Here is a 25,472-nt window from a genome sequence, read left to right as displayed (position 1 = left end):
AGTGTCTTTCAAACATTTTTACCATGACCCACAGTTAATATATTTTATATCACATATATAAACACACATATCCACAGAATTAAAACATTTCACACAAAAATACTATACTTACTATGTGTTATGAATTCTGATATTTTCTCTTCCATTCTATTATATTCCTTTATATTAAAAAATTATTGTGACTCACTAAACTGATTTTATATCATGTTACTAAATAAAGACTTAAAGTCTGAAAAATGATTCTTGAGGTCAGAAGTTATTAAGTTGATATCTGAAAAGTATTTTAAAAAATATGCATGGGAAAGAAGAAATAAAACTGTCTTTATTCATAGATGACATGATTGCCTATGTAGAAACTGAAAAAAAATAATAAAGAAAAACTTTCCTGGAGTTAAAAAGCAAGGTTGTAGGATACAAGGCTATTATATATGACAATTGAATTCCCACATGACAGCAATGAACAAGTGGGATTTGAAATTAATAAAAAACACATCGTTTACATTACACCCCCCAAAATTAAATGATTAGGTATAAAACTAATGAAATAAGTACAAGATCAATATGAAGAACTCTGGTAATGAAATAAAAGAACTAAACAAATGGAGAAATGGAGAGAGATTCTATGTTAATGAGTAGATAGATCCAATATTGTAAAGATGTGAGTTTTTTCCAACCCAATTACGGTAATAGATTCATTGCAATCTCAATGAAAATCCAGAGTTATTTTGTGGGTATTAGCAAATTGATTCTAAGTTTATATAGAAAGGAAAAAGGCCAAGAAGGGCAAACACAATACTGAAGGAGAAGAACAAAGTTGGAGGACTGACACTATTGTCTTCAAAACTAACCACAAAGCTACAGTATGGTAAGAGAACAGAAAGATCAGTGGAACAGAATAGAAAGCCCAAAAATAAACCCCACAAATATAACCAACTGACCTTTGATCAAGGGGCAAAAGGAACACAATAGAGTAAAGGCAGTTTTCAACAACCGGTGCTGAAACAACTGGATATCCACATGCAAAAATATAAATCCACACACAGATCTTACTCCCATCACAAAACTCTATCAAAATGGACTGTGAACTTTAATCTAAAGCACAAAACTCTAAAAATCCTAGAAGATAACACAGGAGTTATATGATGTCTTTCTACGTATAACATCAAAGGCATGACCCATAAAGGTAAAGCTGGATTTCATTAAATTAAAAACACTTCGTCTCTGCAAAAGACAATGTGGAGAGAATGAGAAAACAAGCCACAGATAGGGAGAAAATATATGCAAAAGACACGTCTGATAAAAAAAACAACAAAAAACTGTTATCCAAAATATACAATGAACTCTTAGAACTCAACAGTAAAAAAATAAACAACTTTATTTTAAAATAGGCCAATGACCTTAAGAATCACTTCTTCCAGTGAAGATGTATAGATGACCAACAAGCATATCAAAAGATGCTCCACATCACATGTTAGCAGGGGGGAAAAAAACCAATGAGATACAACTACACATTTATTAGAATGCCCAACATTTGGAATACTGAGAACACTAAATGCTGTCAAAGATGTGCAGTTGAACTCTCATTCATCACTGGTAGGAATGCAAAAATGGTAGTCGCAGTTTGGTGATTTCTTACAAAAATAAACATACTTTTTTACCATACGATCTAGCAATTGTGCTACCTTCTGTGTATTCCAAGTTGTTAAAAACTTTTATCTATACAAAACCTATGCGTGAATGATTATAGCACCTTTATTCATAATTGCTAAAACTTGGAAGCAACCAAGATGTTCTTCAGTAGGTGAATGGATAAACCATGGTACATCCAGACAGTGAAATATTATTCAATACTAAAAAGAAATAAGCTATCAAGCCATGAAAAGACATGGAAGGACCTCAAATAAATATTGCTAAGTGAAAGAAGAAAAGGCTACATACTGTGTGGTTACAACTAAAACATTCTGCAAAAGGCAAAATCATGGAAATAGTAAAAGTATCAGTTTGCCAGGGGCTGGGAATGGGGACAGGGCTGAATATGTGGAACACAGGATTTTTAGAGAAATAAAAATACTCTGTATACTCTAATAATGGATGCATGACTGTTGGAAGCCAACCATTGCTTTCATTAGCACAGAAGTGTGGACAAGGAACCGGAAGGCTGGTCAACCTTTAAACACTGAAAGGTCAGAGCCAACCACCCACTGTTTAGTTGAGACAATGGTAGCTAAAGCAACTTTCACCTTTTAGTTTTATGTGAATTCCTGCTGATTGGCTATTATTGGAATTGTCTGCCTAAGGGCTATGGGTGTATCCCACAAATCGGAATAAAAGGTATAGTAAAGCCAGAGTAGAGTGGAGTCCTTCCCCTTGAGTTGCGCTCCCACCTGGCCCCCAATATTCCCAAATTTATACTTTATACTCTAGTCTCTTTCATTTGTGTGTGGCCTCCTCCAGAGCCCGAACCCTGAACCACGCGGGATGTGGGGAGAGCACTCGCAGCGGGCAGTCTGACGTGGGGCACTGGCACGTGTCATTGCGTGTTTTTCCAATTCATAAAGCGCACAACACCCAAATGTGAGCCGTGATGTAAACTATGAGCTTTGGGTGATTAGAATGCATTAATGCAAGTTTATCAGTTGTGAAAAATGTGTCATTGTGGTGAAGGATATTGTTAATGGGGAGGCTATGCATGTGTGGGTATAGGAGATTATGGGAAATATGTACCTTCCCCTCAATTCTCCTGTGAAATAAAAACTGCTCTAAAAAATATTAATTAAAAAAAAATCACGCGGTTTTATGTATATGTGAGTTTGCTGGTAGGGCAGGGATGTCATGCTTTTCAGATTCATGAAGAGGTTTATGGCCCCCTAAGTCTTAGGGCTTCTCTTACTATATGTTCATCATTATTGTGAAGCACTACACAAAAATATATAAAAAATGTGATTTAACAGGGGTGGCAGTATATGATAGGAAAAAGCATTTTTTATTTTGAAATCTGATGACGCTGAGGTTCAAATCCTGGATTCACCATTTACTGACTCTGCAATCCTGCTTACCTATCTATGAGCCTTAGGTTTTTGAGTGTGTGTTTTTTTTAATCTGAAAAATAGCCTGAAAAATCTCCTTCATGGGTTAAGTAAAATAAAAATTACGTATGTAAAATATCCTTTATAGTACCTGGAATATTTGCTAGGTATTCAATAAGTGATAAGCATGTTAAATTCTAATATTTTCAACAAAATTAACTTCCATGAACAAAAATACAATCTTAAACAAAATACAACTAAATTATGAAAAAATAGATTATTCATGTACGTGCAGAAATTATATTCCAGGATCTTACTTTTCCTCATAGCTAAAACTAATGTGTAGAAATAATCACAACATGCTCCTCCAAATATGACTTTGTAAGCTCAATAAGTGTAACAAATATCCACAATATACAAAGTATGCAGAAAAGTAATTTAGCAAGAATGTAAATAAATTAGTACCCTCACCCCCATGATCACAATGAACAATTTACGGTATTTTTAAACCAATGATCCTCACATCACTTAGCTGCCTGTTGCAGAGTACTGTGGCTGCGTTGGTAGTTTGCTTAGTCCCTGCCTTTGAAGCTGCATCTCTTCTTGCTTGCTCAAGCAGAACTCTTGCTCTTTCTTTAAGTTCTTCTTGCCGAGATAACATTCGTTGCTTAAAAGCAAACATACAGAATTAGAAGCCTCAAAAATAAACACACAAAACCCCAAGACCATGTATTTTACATTTCTAAACTAATCAATGGCTATATAACCTGTCGAAATAATAGTGTTGCTTCAATATTAGGTATTCTTCATGGTCAAGGAAGAGGTGATAAACAGTCAGCCTATTAATTTATTTGGTGTAACATAAAACTTCATTATAAATTTATTGTGTATATAATTTTTGGGTCTCTTTATATTTTAATATAACAATTTAAAACTTTCTTCTGTAATCTTAAAAAAGGAAAAAAATTTCTTTTAAATGTACAAGTCAATGGTTTTTAGTATATTCACAAGATTGTGAACCACCAACACTATTAATTCCAGGACATTTTCATCACCCAAGGTTTTAAGAGGATTAAAAAATTATTATCTTAATAGATACATTTGAAATGTATGTGATAATGATAGATTTTAAGTTCATGTTGATAAGACATAATAGAATAAAATTGGTCATTGCATTTAAGATTGTTACAAGTCAACATTTTTCCCTAAACATATAGAATTTGTGAAATGAACACTGAATTTGCAATCTAAACATCCGGCTGTTAATCCTGATACACAATTTAACACTGAACAGGTCACTTAAAAACTACACTGTATTCCATTACATGATATTGGTTCCATCACTTAATTGTGATCAAGTTAAACTGTCTAACTCTACATTTCCTCATTTATAAAGTGGGAATAAAAACAGAACAACTCTATTAAGGGTTAAGTGAAGTAGAATAATATACTGGTGACTGAATAAATGCTAACTATTATTATATTTTTAAAAATCTCTCATCTTGAAAAAAGGGAAAATAATCTTTAAGATCCTACAAGCTCTACAATATGATTCTATAGTCCTTTAGGGAGTTCAATCAGCTACACAGGTATAGCCAAAAATTGCTTTCGTGTTTAAAACAATTTTTTCCTGATTACAAATGCAATTTATATTATAGAGATTTTAGAAAATATATAAAAGTAAAAATAAAAAAATAAAATTGGAGGTATCATGCACGCTCCCTGATTTCAAACTATACTACTATTATAATATTATAGTAATTAGAACAGTATGGTACTGGTATAAAAACAGATACACAAATCAATGAAACAAAACAAGGGAGCTCAGAAATTAACCTATATAAATGGATAGTCTCTTCAATAAATAAGTTTTGGGAAAACTGGACAGCCACATGATAAAAAAGGTACAAACTACCAGATAAAAAATAAATAAGTCAGGGGAATGTAATATACAGCATGGTGAATAAATCTTAAAACTCTAATCATAAGAGGGGCGGAGCTTGAAGATGGCGACCGAACAGACGGACTTGTTCTGACTCCGGTCCCAGAACAGAAAAAAGCAGCGTCTGAGTCGCTCAGGGAAAGTTGATTGGAAGCTGAGGGACAGCGGAAATCTCAAGGAGGGTAAGAAAAGGTCCGCTGGACAGGATTTCCTGACCAACCGGCCAGCACTGCGGCCGCCGCCGCAGCTCTCCCAGAGCTCCGGGCTTGGAGAGAAGGCGGCGTCAGCTTACCAGGAAAGGAAGAGCTTCTCTGAAGCCTGGAAAAACCCACAGCGGCGGAGAACATCGAGTAGCTGAGACAGCCCAATCGGCGCAAACACTTGGTTTCAAGGGAGTTCTTCAGTCACCCACGGAAAGGTCAGAGTTTGTGGGGAAAATTTGAGGGATCTGGGTCCCGCGGCGCAGGCAGTGACGGTAGCCGCGGCGCAGGCAGTGACGGTAGCCGCTGAGCTCCGGCAAGGCCCCGCCCCCCACTATAGCCGCAAGCGCAGTGCTGCTGCCTGCTCTGAGCTGCGCGCCCAAAGAAGGCTGCAGCGAGAATTCTGCCTGGGACACCCAGTGCTGGATTTGGCGTAATCTGGGACTTTTTTAAAAAACCAGGGGACACGGGACAGATTGTTAAGAATCTCGGCTGTCCCGACAAGGGCGGATCATCTGGAAACCTTGGCGCCTGACCCCCTTCACCCCCTTGCTTCTGAAAACTAGGGAAGGACTGCTCAGTTGGGCTTATCCGGGGAAATTGCAAGGGGAAATTGCCTTCCTGGAAACAAGGGATTGGAGCTTTAGAAATAGTCTGGGAGCCAGTTGGCACTCTGCCAGCTAGATCCATAGAGAAAGAAGGCCAGAGCAACCAAAAGGACTGGGAGGTCAAACCGGAAACACTGACACCTAAGAATTGAATTACAAACTGCTTTTTTTTTTTTTCTTTTCTTTTTCTTTTCTTTTTCTTTTTCTTTTTTCTTTTCTTTTTATTAATCAAAAATAAATGGACACAAATAACTAAGATATAGCCTACTTAAAATTAAGGATTACCTTACAAAACTGAGGTGCAGTGGAATGCTGGGAACTGCACGTCTGTCTGCTCCGTGAATCAGGCGTGCCAAATACAGTAACAGAGGAAGTGAATGACCACTACTGGCCATTTTTTATGCTAATTTTGCCATTCTTTATTTTATTTTCAGCTTTTAATCTTTTATTTAATTTTCATTTTTTTCATCTTTTACTTAAGAAACGAATTTTTTTTCCTTTTTCCTTACTTGATTTTACCTTTTTCAATTATTACATTTTTCAATCTCTTTCATCACTATTACTACTGCTATTTTGTAATTTTTGTTTCTTTTTCCTTTTTTTTTCTTCTTTTTTTTCCCCCTCTCCACTACCATTTTATTTTTTCTTTATTTTACATTGGGAGTAACCTTCATTCTATTTTAATCTCTACTATATCATCATTCAACCCATTCTCAACTTGACCTTTACACCATCACTCTCGTACTAAACTTTACCCTTTTAGTCTCCGGTTTGTCCTATCCCTTGCCTGCTTTAGTTTTTCCTCTATTCTTTCTGCATACTCCCTGCTAAAGCTCTCACTATACTTATAGACCTAAGTTCCAACCCCTGACCCAAGTGTATAAATATCACTCTCTGCACTATATTAACTAGTTAAAAAAAAAAAAAAAAAAAGGTTCTCCTCTCTATCCTTTTCTCATTGTTTGTGTGATGGTTGATTATTGTGAATTTTTATGCTTTTTAGTGAAATTGTTATGCTTATACCTGTGTTGTTATTGTTGCTTTGTATTTTTTTTTAAAAAATCCTCTGTTTTTGTTTGTTTCTTGTATTTCTGTATATCATAGCCTTACTTAATAATAGTGGATATTGTAGTTTGTATTGATCTCCAAGTATTGTTACTGGCATTGGCTGGGTTCAGTGGTTGTTCTATGGCAATTTTCTCCACAGATATATAGTTTGTCTCCCATTTCTCTTTTAGTTTCCTTCTTCTCTCTCTTTCTTCCTCTCTCTCTCTCTCTTCTTTTTTTCCGTTTTCCAACTTCATTTTGTCATTACCTTTTTTCCTTCTTTTTCTATCTCTTTATCCCTCTTTTTTTTTTTAATCTTATTTACTTATTTTATTTATTATTTTTTAAATTTTTCTTTATTTTATTTTTACCTTTCTTCCTTCTCTCCTATCCCCCAATTTGCCTTTCTCTAGTGGTCACCTTTGTTGGAGGTTATTAATATTGTAAATACATTCCTGTTAAGTGCCTCTTGTGTTGTACCTGGTAGTGTTGTAGTTTGTACCTTTAAATCAATGCAGGGGAAGAAACATCACATAACCAGACATCCTGAAAGGAGAGGCCATGGGGAGACAAAGAAATAGCCCACACATGAAAGAAAAGCAGGCATCACCTGAAAAGGAAGTAAAGGAGTCAGAGGCAAGCAGCCTACCAGAGCAAGAATTCAGAATAATGATCATAGGATGGCTAAAAAGAATGGAAGAGAAATTTGACAATAACCAAGAAGAAATGAGGAAGAACCATGAGGAATTTAAGAAGAGCCATGAGGAATTGAAGAAGAACCAAGAGGAATTGAAGAAGAACCAAGAGGAATTGAAGAAGAACCAAGAAGAAATGAAAACTGACATCACTACCATGAAGAACTCAATAGAAAGCATCAAGAGTATACTAGATGAAGCAGAGGACCGCATCAGTGAGCTAGAAGACAAGATGGAAAAAAATACCCAATTAGAGCAGCTTCTAGAAAAAAAGATTAAAAAGCAGGAGGAGAGCCTACGGGAGCTTTGGGACAATACAAAACAAAATAATATTCGAATAATTGGGGTTCCAGAAGGAAAGGAAACTGAGGTAGACATGGAAAAAGTATTTCAAGAAATAATGACAGAAAACTTTCCTGAGATAGAGAAGAAAAAACCCACACAAATCTAAGATGCTTGCAAAGTCCCAAGCAAAATAAATCCCAGAAAACAGACGCCAAGGCACATTATAATTAAATTGGCTAACAACAACGACAAAGTAAGAATCTTAAAAGCAGCCAGAGAGAGACAGAAAGTGACATACAAAGGAACCCCCATCAGACTAGCAGATGATTTCTCAACAGAAACATATCAGGCCAGAAGGGAATGGGATGAAATATACAAAGTCATGCAAAGGAAGGGTCTGAATCCAAGAATACTGTACCCAGCAAGGCTATCAATCAAAATTGAAGGGGAAATCAGGAGCTTCACAGACAAAAAAAGACTGAAGGAATTTATATCCACCAAACCAGCAATGCAATAAATGCTAAAGGGTCTACTGTAAAAATAAAGAAATAGGAAGTGAAGAAGGAACACGGTTATAGAATAAAAATGGCGTCAAATGAGTACCTATCAATAATAACCTTAAATGTAAATGGATTAAATGCTCCAATCAAAAGACATAGGGTGTCAGATTGGATAAGAAAACAAGACCCATACATCTGTTGTCTACAAGAAACCCACCTCAGAAAAAAAGATGCACACAGACTGAGGGTGAAGGGATGGAAAAAAGTTTTCCAGGCAAATGGAAATGAAAAAAAAGCTGGGGTAGCAATACTTATATCTGACAAATTAGATCTCAGAGTGAAGGACATAACAAGAGATAATGAAGGCCACTTCATAATACTAAAGGGAACAATCCAACAAGAAGAAATAATCCTGGTAAATATATATGCACCCAATACAGGAGCACCCAAATACATAAAAAAACTGCTGGAGGACATTAAGAGAGAGATTAATAGCAATACAATCATAGTAGGAGATTTTTAATACCCCACTGTCACCCTTCGACAAATCATCTAAACAAAAAATCAGCAAAGAAATATCAATCCTAAATGACTCACTAGACCAGATGGAATTAATTGAAATCTTCAGAACATTCCACCCCAAAGCCACAGAATATACATTCTTCTCAAGTGCACATGGGACATTCTCAAAGATAGACCACATTTTGGGACATAGGCAAAGTCTCTTCAAATTCAAGAAGATAGAAATCATATCAAGCATCTTCTCAGATCATAATGGCATAAAATTGGAAATTAACTACAATAAAAATAATCCAAAGAAATCAAACACATGGAGACTAAATAGCATGCTATTAAACAAGGACTGGGTTACCAGAGAAATCAAGGAAGAAATTAAAAACATCCTGGAAACAAATGACAATGAAAACACAACAATCGAAAATCTATGGGACACAGCAAAAGCAGTTTTGAGAGGGAAGTTCATATCCTTACAAGCCTATTGCAAAAAACTAGAAAAAAGGCTAACAAGTGATCTAACTCTACAACTCAAAGAGTTAGAAAAAGAGCAACAAGAAAAGCCCAGTGTAAGCAGAAGAAAGGAAATAACAAAAATCAGAACACAGATAAACGACATAGAGACCAAAGAAACAATACACAAGATCAACAAAACCAAGAGCTGGTTCTTTGAAAAGATAAACAAGATAGATGGACCTCTAGCCAGGCTAACCAAGAAACAAAGAGAGAGGACCCAAATAAACAAAATCAGAAATGAAAGAGGTGAAATAACAACAGACCCCACCGAAATAAAACGGATTGTTACTAAATACTACGAACAACTATTCCAACAAACTGAACAACCTGGAGGAAATGGACGTATTCCTAGAAAAATATACACTTCCAAAACTCAATCAGGAAGAATCTAAAAATCTCAATAGACCAGTGACTTGGGAAGAAATTGAAACAGTCATCAAAAAGCTTCCAGCAAACAAAAGCCCAGGGCCAGATGGCTTCACAGGAGAGTTTTACCAAACATTCAAGGAAGAACTAAAACCTATCCTCCTCAGACTATTCCAAAAAATACAAGAGGAAGGAACACTTCCAAACTCCTTCTATGAAGCCAGCATCACTCTAATACCAAAACCAGATAAAGACAACTCAATGAAAGAGAATTACAGGCCAATATCACTCATGAACATAGATGCCAAAATCCTCAACAAAATTCTAGCAAATCGACTCTAGAAGAACATCACAAAGATCATACACCATGACCAAGTAGGATTTGTTCCAGGAATGCAAGGATGGTACAATATCCGCAAATGAATAAACGTGATACATCACATTAACAAATTGAAAGATAAAAATCATATAGTCGTATCAATTGATGCAGAAAAAGCATTTGATAAAATCCAACACCCTTTCCTGATAAAAACTCTTAATAAGGTGGGAGTACAAGGATCATACCTCAACATAATAAAAGCTATTTATGATAAACCCACAGCCAACATTATACTCAATGGGCAAAAACTAAAACCATTCCCTCTACGAACAGGAACAAGACAGGGATGCCCACTCTCACCACTCCTGTTTGACATAGTACTGGAAGTACTAGCCATTGCAATTAGACAAGAGGAGGAAATAAAAGGCATCCAAATTGGAAAAGAAGAAGTAAAGTTATCCTTATTTGCAGATGACATGATATTGTACATAAAAAACCCAAAGGACTCCATTAAAAAACTAATTGACTTAATAAATTAATTTGGCAATGTAGCAGGATACAAAATTAATGCCAAAAAATCCATGGCATTTCTATACACCAACAGTGAAACTACAGAAACAGAGGCTAAAAAAGCAATTCCATTTACCATCACACCAAAAAAATTAAGATACCTAGGAATAAATTTAACTAAGGAAGTAAAGGACCTATTTGAGGAAAACTACACGACACTGAAAAAAGAGATAGAGGAAGATGTAAGGAGATGGAAGAACATACCATGTTCATGGATTGGTAGAATCAACATCATCAAAATGTCCATACTTCCTAAAGCAATCTATAGGTTCAATGCACTCCCAATTAAAATACCAACAGCATACTTCACTGACCTAGAAAGAACTCTCCAAAAGTTCATTTGGAACAATAAAAGACCCCGAATAGCCACAGCAATCCTGAGAAAGAAGAGTAAAGTAGGAGGGATCTCAATGCCAGACTTCAAACTATATTACAAAGCCACGGTTCTCAAAACAGCCTGGTACTGGCACAAGAACAGACATATAGATCAATGGAATAGAATCGAGAACCCAGATATCAACCCAAATCAATATGCTCAATTAATATTTGACAAAGGAGGCACGAATATACAATGGAGTCAAGACAGTCTCTTCAATAAATGGTGTTGGGAAAATTGGACAGACACATGCAAAAGAATGAAACTAGATCACCAACTTACACCATTCACCAAAATAAACTCAAAATGGATACAGGACTTAAACATCAGACGGGAAACGATAAAAATACTAGAAGCATCCACAGGCAGCAAAATCTCAGACGTATGCCAAAAGAACTTCTTCACGGATACTGCCCCTAGAGCAATGGAAGCTAAAGAGAAAATAAACAAATGGGACTACATCAAAATAAAAAGCTTTTTTACGGCAAAAGAAACCATCAACAAAACAACAAGAAAGCCTACAGTGTGGGAGAATATATTTGCAAATAATACCACTGATAAAGGTTTAATCTCCAACATTTACAGACAGCTTATACAACTAAATAAAAGGAAGATGAATGATCCAATTAAAAAATGGGCAATGGACTTAAATAGAATAGTTTCAAATTAAGACAGAAGGAAGGCCAAAAGGCACATGAAAACATGCTCTAAGTCGCTAATTGTCCGAGAGGTGCAAATCAAAACAACAATGCGGTACCATCTCACACCTGTCAGAATGGCCAACATCAACAAACGACAAGTGTTGGCGAGGTTGTGGAGAAAAAGAAACCCTCGTGCACTGCTGGTGGGAATGCAGACTGGTGCAACCACTGTGGAGAACAGTGTGGAGTTTCCTCAAAAAACTGAAAATGGAACTCCCATTTGACCCAGTAATCCCACTTCTAGGAATATATCCCAAGAATCTAAAAACACCAATCAGAAAGGATATATGCACCCCTATGTTCATAGCAGCACAATCTACAATAGCTAGAATTTGGAAACAGCCTAGGTGCCCATCAGCAGATGATTGGATCCAAAAACTATGGTACATCTACACAATGGAATACTATGCTGCCATAAAAAAGAAGGAATTCTCATCATTTGCAGCAACCTGGATGGAATTGGAGAACATCATGCTGAGTGAAATAAGCCAATCAACGAAAGAGAAACACCACATGACCTCACTCATTTGTGGATGATAAAGAACATTATAAATTGATGAACCAAGAGACAGATATAGAGACAGTAAAACAACAGGCAGACTGTCGAATTTACAGTGGGGAGGGGAGGAAGATCTGGGGGAGATAGTAGATCAACCGAAGAACTTGTGTACATCCATATAGGTTCAACCAATGGACATGGAACTGTGGGGAGGGAGGGTATGTACGGGAGGGAGGGAGGGGGGCAAAAAAAAAAAAATCAATAAAATAAAATATAAAAAAAAAACCAAAAAAAACCCTCTAATCATAAGAAAGAAAAATTTTAGTAACTATGTATGGTGACATGAAAACGATTTTAAATTGTCTAGTATTATATTAACATAAATGCTTCATATTTTAATTAACTCATCTTATTGCATATTTATGTTGTTTATAATTTTTCACTATCATAAACACTGCTTTTATGAAGATCTTGATATGTAAATTCTTATTTAAAAATTGAATTTATTGGGGTGACATTGGTTAATAAAATTGAATATAACTTTCAGGTATACAATTCTATAATACATCATCTGTATATTGTATTGTGTCTTTACCTCTCCTTTTACCTTCTTCTATCTGCGCCTACCCCCTTTTTCCCTCTGGAAATCACTATACTGTTGTGTGGGTCCACTAGTCTTTTTTTTTATTCTTAATCCCTTCACCCTCATCCAGGTCCCAATCCCCACCCCTCCGACAGCTGTCACACTGTTTTCTGTAACTATGAGATTGATTCTATTTTGTTAGTTTATTTTGTTCATTAGATTCCAAATGTAAGTGAAATCATATGGTACTTGTCTTTCTCTGCCGGGCTTATTTCACTTAGCATAATACTCTCCAGGTCCATCCAAGCCAGTGGTTCTCAACCTTTCTAATGCTGCGACCCTTTAATACAGTTCAGTTCCTTATGTGATGAGCCCAATCATAAAATTATTTTTTATTTTTTTATTTTTTATATATTTTATTGAGTTTTTACAGAGAGGAAAAGAGAGGGATAGAAAGCAAAAAACATTGATCAGCTGCCTCCTGCATTCCCCCACTGGGGATTGCCCGCAACCAAGGCACATGCCCCCCACCAGAATCGAACCTGAGACCCTTTAGTCCGCAGGCCGACGCTCTATTCACTGAGCCAAACTGGTTTCGACCAACCATAAAACTATTTTTGTTTCTACTTCACAACTGTAATTTTGCTACTGTTAATGAATCATAATGTAAATATCTGTGTTTTCCGATGATCTTAGGCTCTATAGCAGCAGTTCTATACCTGTGGGTCGCCCACAGGTTGAGAACTGCTAGCAGGGTCGCCTGGATTCCAAGCTGTTGCAAAAGGTAAGATTTCCTTCTTCTTTTATAACTGAGTAGTAATTCTATTGTGTAAATGTACCATATATTTTTTAATCTACTCATCTATTGATAGGCACCTGGGTTGCTTCCAAATCTTGGCTATCCTTCCTATATAATAAAAGCCTAACATGCAAATTGTCCCCTCAACTAGGTGTTCGACCAGGGGGAAGGGAAGCCCTGGCCAGTAGTGGGCAGCAGCTAGGGACCCTACCTATGCATGAATTTTGTGCACTGGGCCTCTAGTTATAAATAATGCTATAATAGGGATGCAAAGAACATAGGGGTGCATATGTTCTTTCCAGTTATTGTTTCAGATTTCTTTGGATATATTTCCAGAAGTGGAATTGCTGGGTCATGAGGCAGTTAGTTACATTTTTAATTTGTTGAGGTAACTCCATATTGCTTCCACAGTGGTTGCACTCATCTGCAGTCCCACCAACAGTGCACAAGGGTTCCCTTTTCTCTACATTCTCACAAACACTTGTTGTTTGTTGATTTATTGATGATAGGTATGAGGTGATATCTCATTGTGGTTTTAATTTGCATTTCTCTGATGATTAGTAATGTAGAACTTCTACTTTCATTATTTTGCATGTTGTCTGTCCAAGTTTCCCACATTTTTTATTGAATAGATTATCTTTACCCCATTGGGCTCTCTATTCTGTTACATTGGTCTATGTCTGTTTTTATCCCAGTACCACACTGTTTCGATTACTATGGCCTTATACCTTGTAGTATATTTTTTTAATCCTCACATGGGGATATGTTTATTGATTTTAGAAACAGAGGAGGGGGGAGGGAGGGGGAGAGAGAAATATTAATTGGTTGCTTCCCATACCCCTGACCAGGGATTGAACTGCAATCTAGGTGTATGTCCTGAATGGGAATCAAACCCACAACCTTTAGGTATACAGGATGATCCTCTAATCAACTGAGCCACCTGGCCAGGGATGTGTAAGAAATTCTTAAGTGCAGTTCTAAATATCTTCTTAGGAAAAATTCCTGGAGGTAGAATCTATGAAATTAATATTTTATATATCTTAATGTGCATTGCTAAATTGGCTTTTAGTAAAGCTATCTGCTTTACATATGAAATATGATTACTCTTAGTGCTATCATGGTAAAAAAAAAAAAAAAAAAGAGATATTGTGACCATAAAATTTATGAGCACAGACTTCGGAGCAAGATAAGGTTGGTTTTCAGTCTGAACATTAGCGCTTATTATATGATCTTAGGCAACTTTGTAAACCCCCATTTTCCATATACAAAATAGGATTCAATCACTTACCTCCTTAGGTGTAAATTTAAGAAATGTGTAAGACATATAATGGTAATCACATGTATGAGTACTCAAATGTGCAACATTATGATTTTGCCAAGTCTCTGCAGTCATACTAAATAATCAAATTTCCTCTAATCTAATACCATTACTATATTCACAATTATTTTATTAACTATTAAGAAAGAACAAACACTGTCAATTAAACTCTAACATACTATCTATAAGTAACATCTTGATTTCAGAGAATTATAAAAAGATACATATCTTAAAATTGATGAAACATAGTACAAAAAAAGAAAAACATTTTTAGGTGTCCAGAATTTAACTGCTATATAAAACACACATACCAAACCCCAAAACATCATCTCTGAAAAGTTAAAAAACAAAACCTATGAAGCATTAACACTCATATTACAACCATTTAGTGCCAGGCAATACTTTGCCAAGATAATATAAATTTATCCTAAATAAAATTTTGGCCAATAAACAAATACAGAGTTGTAAATAGTTGCTACTTCTATCATTACATGGATTTACTGTACATGACTTCAGTCATCGGAATAAAATCACAGCATGATAGAATTTTATAGCTAAAAGAGCTCTTAGAGATAATTTCATTTTACATATATAGAAAATAAGATTTATACAATTTAAATGGCTAGTTAACATGTTACACTGGTAATCATTGGCAATGGGAAGATGAGAATCCAGGTTTTGTGATTCGCAGTCCAGAGTAATTTAAAATTCTAAACATTAATTAATTTATAGATTTAACTAAACATAGTTTCCTTAAAAATCAGAATTAAAGCTCTGGCCAGATGGCTTAGTTGCTTGGAGCATTGTCCCATGCACCAAAAGATTGCGGGTTTGATTCTAGGTCAGGACACAAAACTAACTTTTGGGTTCAATCCCCCGTCAGGGCATGTACAGGAGGCAACCAATCAGTGTTTCTCTCTCACACCAGTGTTTCTCTCTCTCTCTCTCTCCAAAAATCAATAAACATATCCTTGGATGAGGATAACAAACAAATCAGTAGTAAAAGGAAAACCTATATTAGATATTAGAACTTGAGCTCACTGAATTTTTTAATTGTCAATCACTTGATGTTTATTGATTATCTACTATGTATGGTCATTATGATGTCCTGAAGGTTCTTTTGTCCTGCAAGTTCATGTACTTAAAATCTTTGATTTGAAAATTTTGATTAGGAGAACAGGGCTTGCTTTGTTAGCTATTACTATATTTATTTGATCCTAAGAGGCACATTTTTCCTTAACACCTCTGAAAAGCTAAAATGGATGGCATCTTATAATCTCTGTTATACAAGTGGTAGTTAAGATAACAGTCTTTAATGCCTACATATGTATCTATTTGATATTTTTGGGGATATGACTGAAATTCCTTGATGTTTCAGTTAACAACTACTTCAGAGAATGGAAATTAACTCCAGGTTATTATCTAAAAATCTTTTGTTGGGACTGTCCAATAAGATCAAGGAAGTGGTATTATCAATGAGTATTACAGTAAAGAAAAATCTAGAGACAACTGTGGAAAAATACTGTAATTCAGAGGTTTTCAAACTTTTGGTTTCAGAATCCCTATATATGCTTAAAAATTAGAGAATCCCAAAAAGCTTTTGCTTATGTAGGTTATACCTATCGATATCTGTCATTTAAAAATAAAACAGAGAAATTTAAAAATAGTTACTGATTTATTCCTTTGGAAACAGCTATAATAACCCCATTAGATGTTATTCTAATAAAATCTATATATTAAAAGCCCAGTGATTGGAATGGCAGAACGACCAGAATGACAGGTGGCTATGATGTACACTGCGGCAGCCAGCCAGCCTGAAAAGGGCCCCATTAACCCCCCACCCTCCCAGCTGGCCCCGTCCCATATTCGCCCCCAACGCCCCGATCAGGGGCGGGGCAGGCCAGCCAAGGGCTCGCGGCCCCCCACTCTGGTCATCCCTGTCTCCTACTGGCCCCCAACTGGGCGGGCTGGCCAGACTCCACCCATGCATGAATTCGTGCTCTGGGCCTCTAGTAGTCTAATAAAATTTACTTCAAAAAATGACAATGCCATTATATTTTTATATTTTCTATTATATACTTCTATATTTGATTTATTGAGATATCACAAATTATGTAGTCTCCAGAAAATACCACTGTACACTGTGCGAGAATGAAAGTGAAAAAGGTAAATAATGTTCTACTATTATTGTGAAAATAGTTTCAACTTTGGGACTCTCTGAAAGAATCTTGATGAGTATCAGTGGTCACTGATCATACTTTTGAGAACCACTGCTGTAAAATAATACTTCCGAAGGCATAGAGGAAAAATAGAAACGTCCAAAGCTTTATATATAAAAATGATTCAGAAGAGCTGGATTCTAAATTCTAATTCTCAATTTATTATACCTTAATTTATTTTGCTTAAAAATTCATTTTATGTATATGTGAGTGTCATCTGATTAAGAAAAGTTATATGCCTAAATAAATCTAAAAGAAATTCCAACAGGTATAAAATTAAAATCCTATGTGATAAGAAAAACATGTATCATAGTTTATTGGCAGCATTTTTCTTTCTTTGTGGTTCATAAAATAATGATATATACTATAATTGATGGTATTGTAGATTCAATTATATACAGTCAATATCATAAGGTCAAATCTGTATCATTATTTTCTCATGTGGAGAAATTTGATGCCACTGGAATTTTTATCTACAAATAATGATGGGATTGAAAATACCAATCACAATGCAACCAAAACATTTGAAGAAAATGCTTTAAATGGTAAATATTTAACTTGTCTTTATACATTTCAGAATGATACTATTACTAAATGAAATACTGAAGTATCATTTATTTATTCTTACAGTAAGATGTTCTGCTTTTATACGTTAATAATATTTTGATTTGAGAAGTTGATATTCGGCCCTGGCCAGGTAGCTCAGCCAGTTAGAGCATTGTCCCAATATGCCAAGGTTCACTCTCTGATCAGGGCACATACAAGAAGCAACCAATGAATGCATAAATAAGTGGGACAACAAACTGATATTTCTTTCTCTCTCTCAAATGAAGAAATAAATCTGAAAAAAGATAAGTTGACAGCCTTGGCTGGTGTGGCTCAGTTGGTTGAGCACTGTCCTGTACACTCTGAGTGGTCACTGATTGATTCCACATTAGGGCACATGCCTGGGTTGCAGCTCCATCCCCAATTGGGGGCTTTCAGGAGGCAGCAATCAATGTTTCTTTCTCTCTCTTCCTCTGTCTCTAAAAGCAAAAAAATCATATTTAAAAAAAAAAGACAGGTTGACATTCTTTATCCTTCAATGTTGAAATTGGAATTTATTTTTAGGCTTAAAATATTATATAATGAATTTAAAGAGCAGATATATTTCTTCTCTCTCTCTTTTTTTTTAATATAATGGGAATTACACTTCACCTTTAATCACTTTTAACATTTTAAAGTATTTTATGAATACAAAAAGAGAAAAAACAGGATAACTATTAACTAAATATATGTATTCATGATTCTAACTCACTTACCTGGACTGTTTTTGCAGAATGATCCAAATGATTTAAAGTGGTTCTATCTGTAACTGGATCAGACTCTGTCTGCCTCAGGGAAGACCGCTTTTTCTTCGCAAGATCTGCATCTCTGTTGTATGAGTATCCAAGTTTAGATGTGGGAGATAAACTTGTTTTTTTGAGAGGTGATTCGGGATCTGATCTGCATTCTAAGGGTCTAGAATTCTCTAGTTTTTCTTGCTCCAAGTTACTACTGATGTCCAGGGTCTGAGGCTTTGGCTCGCCTGTCACCTCACAAATAAAGGGTGGAGACACATCCTTCTTTTTATCACAAACATGCGAATCACTTAATTCTAAAGTCTCAGCTTTCAATAGTTTCTTCTTGCCTAACAAAACTTGCGCGTGAGCTGAATCCGTATTATAACATATTCCTGGGTCCTCGGAGCCTGAAGTCCTTCCAGAGCTCTGCTGGGGCTTGTGGGGTTCTGGGTCACTTTTAGTCCTGCGACAGTACGGGGAGGCTGTGCTTGGACTAAGATGATCATCAGGAGTCTGATGTTCACTTTCTGACTCTCCAACCCCACTATCATTTACAAATACAGAGTCATCCTGTGATAAGAAGTCTATGGCTGTGCTGGTAGGCTGCTGCAGTTCAGGTTCCTGTTTCAGATCACTAAGCTCTGCATAGAATTTTTCTTGATCAATAGAACTGTTTGTATCTGTTTCATAGTTTCCAACTTTATATGTGCTTTTACTGCTGTTTTCCTCTATTTGAACAACATTTAGTTCTTGGCCACTGAAATGTGCCCTTATTTGATAGAGATAAGTCATAACAGTCAGTTTGTCAGGAATTGCTAATAAGACCATGTCAGAAGGTTCCAATAACCGGGAAATTCCTATGCTGGCAAATCCATCATATGCCTTCAAAGGAAGGAAAAACAAAAGATATATTGAACAGTTCAGACATTCCATACATTTTAAAAACAGCAAAAAAACAAAAACAAAAAAAAACAACAACGAATGTTAATTAGACTTAATGTGGGGAATGTTTCACAATGATTCAAATATTGAAACATGTTGTACAGCTGAAACTAATAAAATGTTATATGTAAATTAAATCTCAAAATTAAGTTTAAAAAAATAAATAAAATTAAGTTACCATAAAAAAAACAAAAACCCAGCAGATTTTTAGTGGATTTTTGTTGTTGTTGGAGGGTACATGACAACCACATGAGCAAAACAAAATTCCAAGTCATAAATTTGTAAAAGTAGGGTAGATCCCAGAGAAATTTCCTTAACTAATATCAAATGGAATGTTCTTTTCCAATAAAGAAAATAAGCAAAATGGAGTTAAAACAAACAAAAAAAACCTTAGAATATTTTTTTTAAGATAAGGAATTAAGTTATAAGAAATAATTCGTTTGGAGCTTTATCATTCCTATCAACCTCTCTTTTCCATGGTCATGTAACTGAAGTGACTTATGAAGAATAAATATAGCTAGATATCCCAAAAGAACTAACTCCTAGATTACCTAGTATAAAATACAAGCCTGAAAACATAGCAACTTTTTAAATGCCCAATTGAAATTGATTTTCATAATTAAAAGAGGGTCTTAATTTCACTTCATCCATTTTGGAAAGAATAAAATGTTTGAGTAGTTGAAGATATGAGGCTGCACTGTATTATTTTTGTTAGCCTTTAAATGACGGTGGCATATCAGGTTTTTCTAGTTTTGAAGAATCAAAGCTATTTCTCAATTTACAATTAATTATTAGTATCCTGACCTAACCTTTGAAAACAGCATTGCGTTGCTAGGAAACATTAATAATATGGTTTACGATTTAGACATATTCTTGGAGAAAGTAAAGATCCTTTAGTTATATTCTTACTTTGGAATATAAAAATGCCTCTCTTTGTAACAACCTAGATGTAGGATCATAACCGAAAGTTTTTCTTAAAAAACAAAAAACACCACATTAGGAAATTATGTAATAATTAAGAAGAAATCAGTCTTTTGCACTTACGTGTTCAAGTGCATTACTACCTTTGAATTTAATCCCTGATTTCTGTGTTCTTCCAGTAGTTTAATAAATGTTATGGAATACGTTAGAAAGAAAAGGAAAAGGAAACTGTGATATTAAAACCACTTCAATTTTCATAGCCCTGTATTTCACAATATAGGTACCTCAAAATATTTACTTGAGAGAATGTCTCAGTTGGTGTGCATGTTTAGGCCTGTTTCTTATTTTACATGTTTTAGGAAAATTAAAGTCATTTTCCTCCTCATGTGTCTTGGCTACTAGATTAACAGGCATCAATTGCAGACCATCAGGAAAAGCACCACAAGCAGTATTCTAAACATTTCCCAATTATGTATCTAAAACATTGGCATATTGGTTAAGATCAGATGTCACAGGTAAATACCTTTTTTATTCAGCACTTTTTACAGACCTGGGAAAATGATTAGCTTCCTTGTGGGGAATCTCCTGCTGGTGTTCTGCTTCATGTAGCATTTCATTTTATGCACACTAATTGCACTAAAAAAAAAACATTTAAAAACAAACCAGGTTTCTTATAAGCGAGGTCAAGACTTTTAAAGGAATTTTCCCATAGGTTAACCTCTTTTGCTATGGTCAACCACCTCCTATCTTTTTAACTATCAGTATGTGGAGAAAAAAGAAGTATTTGAGAGAAAATTGTTTTATTTGGTCCTAGGTATTATTTAATTGGTAAGGAGGAATCACTGCTAGTTAGGTTATACATCTGTTTGGAACTTAAAACATAGGCGTAGTTTCTCCTGCTGCTTTAAGTTCAATCAAGGGCAGATGGGGTTATCAGGAAGAACTGTGTGAAGCCGGAAATAAATCTGCAGGTAGCAACTGATACTCAATGTAGATATTAGGTAAGAAGTTACAAAGTGATGAAAAGAAAAGACTGTATAACAACAACTATTTGAATTGTGCAATGAGTAGGATCATCAAAATTAAAATCCTTTCAAGACATGATTATCTTCCCTGAAAGATATAATTGAGAAAAAAAAAATTTAACGGAATATTCTCCTTTATGTTGTAATTTATAAATCCAAGGTATGCTCATCATTAGTTCTTGAAAAAAATAATGTAAAGAAGTGTGACTTAAGCCTTAACGAGAGTCCCCATACTCTTAAAAATTATTTAGATAAAAACGTTTCCTTTTCAAAATTTTAAACAGTAATCTGAAAGCTTCACTTAATAAAAATAATGATTTATATTGCTTCTATCTGCATTTAAATTAGCTTAATATTTCATTCAAATACAAAGAAATGCAAGAACTGTCATATCTAAAGATATAATTTAATCGATGAAAAACAAGCTCTCTAAAATTATACAGAAAATATTTTATGAGAATGACTTACTTTGCAACATGCCCACCATAAAGGTGATCTCTATAAATAAAATCATATATTTTTTAATATTTCTTTTTTTTGGGTAACATATTTCAATTAAAATGGACAGTTTTTAACTGTATTTCCTTATGGTCAGCATAATAACAATACATTTGCAAAGAAATACAAATTTTTTAATGGTAATACAAATTTTTGGTATGAGAAAGCAATAAAAGTAAAAATAATTATTTTGACTTAATGTTAATTGAACTTCTATCAAAGACCCCTTTATTAACATTTTATTACTAGTGGTTTTAATAATCTAAATAATTATTAATCACTTTATTCCATAAATTCTTTTGGCAATGAATCCCCCTTCTCAGAATAATGTTTTATATGTATAAAATACATAGGATTACAAAAGAAACCAATTATATAAAAAAATAAAACTATGAAAATATTAGCAAAATTCAATTTGAGAAACAGTAATATATGTGGTTTGATGAATGCATTAACTACTGTAATTTTGAAGAAGTGATGAGCTTAAAAGGTATTTGTAGATATTTACAGCTGTAGAGTGACATGAAAATATCTGAAATTCTAAAGGTGACAAAGTCTCAGTCATGGCTGATCCTACAATAGATTGTTTCGTAAACTTATAATTGAAGGAAATGCTAACTTTTAGTTAAAACTTTGAGAGAAAAAAATATTTTTTTCACCAGCCATGTTCAAAGATGCTCTGAATTCTATCCATAGCCCCAGGTTAAGAACACCGGTTTTGAGACAATACATTTAATTAACTTACCACTTGAAGAACACAACCCCTACTTGCCCCAAACAATACTGAGTACTACTGTGTGTTGCGAGTTAGATGATTCCCTGTTTTTTCATGACATGTTACACATACTGTAATATTGTGCTATTGAGGGAAGTAGTTAAGTCAGCCTGCTGCCATACTCAATTGGCCCTAGAAGGCTCCAGCAATTCAGCTCTTGCACAGCTACCTTGAAGGCTGAAAGAATCCATATCCCCCACATACCAATTGGGAAGCCCTTTCCTCTGGATATTAATTAATCATGTGGAAAAAGATTGCCATTTACCAGAAAATAAAAAAGGAAACCAATGTTCATATCATTTTGCTTCTAGGAACACAGGCATTCTTTTTTGGTTTTAGGCTCCTGACCTTATCCTCTCCCAAAAGATTTTTCTAAACTCATAATAATTTATGGCACTATCACTATGGGTACACTTTTTAAAAGTTAAATTCTGAATAAAAGCAATGTGCTTTAACAAATATTTAACATGTAATGACGTTCATACACATAGTATAATCTGATACCAGACTGGCACCTGTTATCTTTAAAGGCTATGACAAACTAGAGTAAGCCATGCATCCTATTTAAACTACAGGAAGGGGACTATCTTCTGAAAGCTGCAGTTATGACCTTGTAAAAAACAAAAAACAAAAAAACACACCTCACTTCCCCCAAATTAATAAAAGCCTGCAGAGAGGCCAAAACAACAACTTTTTTTTTTTCTTGGCAATTCTTACCTTTTTGTTGTTCTCTTTAATATCTTGAGGATTCAGAGACTTGTAGTCACTGAGGGAGAAAATGGCACAGTAGGATATATACAGTATTTTACAAAATAGCTATTTTTAAAACAAACTGATTCTAAAAATTTGACACTCAATAATACCCAAGAGTAACTAGCAACTTCACAGCAATTCAATCAACAAATCTATGTGGGAAATTAATAAAAATAAATAAATAAACAAATAAATGAATGAAAACAGTGATTACATGTTTCATTGCCTGAAGCTTTCCATCTAAAGAGAAGTTAAGTCAGGGAACCAGAGACTAGCCTTAAAAACCAAATTTACCACAAGGCCATATCTTGTTTTCAATGTACAAAGAGCTACAGGCTTCTTTGTGTCATATAATTTTAATACTAATCCAATTTCTTTTTTCATCTACTTCTCTTTCTAAATTTAAAAAAAAAATCTTTATTGTTGAAACACTAACCCATTTTTATTATTTAAAATAAGTTCTTTGTATGAGATTAAGAAGAAAAATAATTTTAAAAAAAACAGATTTTTTAGATATCAAGAAAAAAGGACTTCTCTTTTCGGCATGCATTTCTTTCTTTTTAAAAAATATATTTTTATTAATTTGAGAGAGGGTGGAAGAGGGGGAAACAGAAACATCAATGATGGGAGAGAATCACTGATTGGTTGCCTCCTGCACGCCCCTAGTGGAGATCGAACCCACAACTCAGGCATATGCCCTCGACTGGGATCCTTCAGTCCACAGGCTGACACTCTATCCACTGAGCCAAACAAACCAGCTAGGGTGGCATGCATTTCTTTAAAAAAGAAGAGGTGTGGGTAATAAAAAAGAAATATGAAGTCAAGTATTTCAAGACGTGTTAAAATTATTGTATTTTTAAGCTATCTTTTATTTACAAAATATTTATAAGGAATGAAAAATTTTTACTTACATTAAATCCGGTCTAAAGTGGTGTAATATTGCACAAAAAGATAAACCATTTCTCCATGATGTAGTAAAATTTGTGATTTTTACTCCCCGGTAGTTTTTCGTAACTTCTTTGCACCATACAAGCAATGACTGACTGGCATTTGGCTTTCGCCCCAAAATTGGACTTGGTATAGGACTTGGCTAGAAAAAAGAAAAAGAGAAAAATAGAAAATTAATATTAATTGACCTTTCTAGATCATTTGAACCCTTAGATGTCAATTTATGTCCCTCAAAACTGTCAATACAAGACAACTGTAAACTCCAAGAAGGAGTCATGAATTATAAGTTACTAGAGGCCTGGTGCACAAAATTCATGCACTCGGGGCTTGGAGAGGATCCCTCAGTCTGGCCTGCACCGTCTCGCATCTGGAAGCTCTCAGGGGATGTCCTTAGCACTGCCGAGGAAGTGGGAGAGGCTCCAGCCACTGCTGCTGCACTCACCAGCCATGAGCCTGGCTCAGGGCTTCCAGCTGAGTGGTGCTCCCCCTGTGGGAGCGTACTGACCACCAATGGGCAGTTCCTGTATTGAGCATCTGCTCCCTGGTGGTCACTGCGCATCATAGCAACTGGTCGTTCCACCATCTGGTCAATTTGTATATTAGCCTTTTATTATATAGGATTATCCTCAGTGTTAGCTTGTGGCATTCACCTGACAAAGAGGTAGGCATGCAAGATTGGTGGAAACATTGTATTAAATATTTCAATATTTCAGGCTGAAAATATATATATAATTTGCACACCCTAAAAGAAATTTGTCCACATGCAATCATGTACAAATATAGTTCTTTTTTTTTTTTCCTCTAAAGAATAATGTATTTGGAAGTCTAACTGTGACACAAATTGTTAGTAATGGAGAGATCAAAACACAGTAATCATATTCAATTTAGATAACAGAATGATAATCATAATCAAATGTACTTCTTATATAAATTTAAAAATGGCAAAAGAAATTTAGAGCTATTATCAATAGTTTGGTGTTGGTAACACAATAATATGTCATTTGGATTTGCTCAAAATATCTTCTAATTATCAGTTATAACTACTTTTAAATATTAAGTCACTTAGGATTGCATGTTTGTATGCATGTGTTTTAAATCTGAAGCATATAGTTGGCTTTTCCTTGTTCATATACTTAAAACAACAATGACAGCAAATCTAAGACCACAAAATAAGATTTTTACTCTAAACTCTAATTATTCTTAAAA

At 34.9% G+C, this 25,472-nt stretch overlaps 1 protein-coding gene across 7 annotated transcripts in view; it reads right to left on the bottom strand.

Annotated features, from left to right (window-relative positions):
- Positions 1 to 25,472, bottom strand: part of EHBP1 (EH domain binding protein 1) — a 255,661-nt gene that overhangs the window by 79,584 nt on the left and 150,605 nt on the right. For all 7 annotated transcript variants that reach the window (XM_084901054.1, XM_084901056.1, XM_084901055.1 and 4 more), the window contains 4 exons: positions 24,230 to 24,408; positions 23,283 to 23,331; positions 18,384 to 19,286; positions 3,550 to 3,693 (listed from right to left, as the gene is read on the bottom strand). In XM_084901054.1, coding sequence (XP_084757180.1) covers positions 3,550 to 3,693; positions 18,384 to 19,286; positions 23,283 to 23,331; positions 24,230 to 24,408 — 1,275 coding nt within the window. The remainder of the gene's footprint in view (positions 1 to 3,549; positions 3,694 to 18,383; positions 19,287 to 23,282; positions 23,332 to 24,229; positions 24,409 to 25,472) is intronic.

The sequence above is a fragment of the Pipistrellus hanaki genome, assembly GCF_964339955.1.
Source record: "Pipistrellus hanaki genome assembly, chromosome: 12".
In the NCBI taxonomy this organism is placed as follows: Eukaryota; Metazoa; Chordata; class Mammalia; order Chiroptera; family Vespertilionidae; genus Pipistrellus; species Pipistrellus hanaki.
The sequence above is the reverse complement of the archived record's forward strand: the minus strand, read 5'-3'. Positions and strand labels throughout refer to the sequence as shown.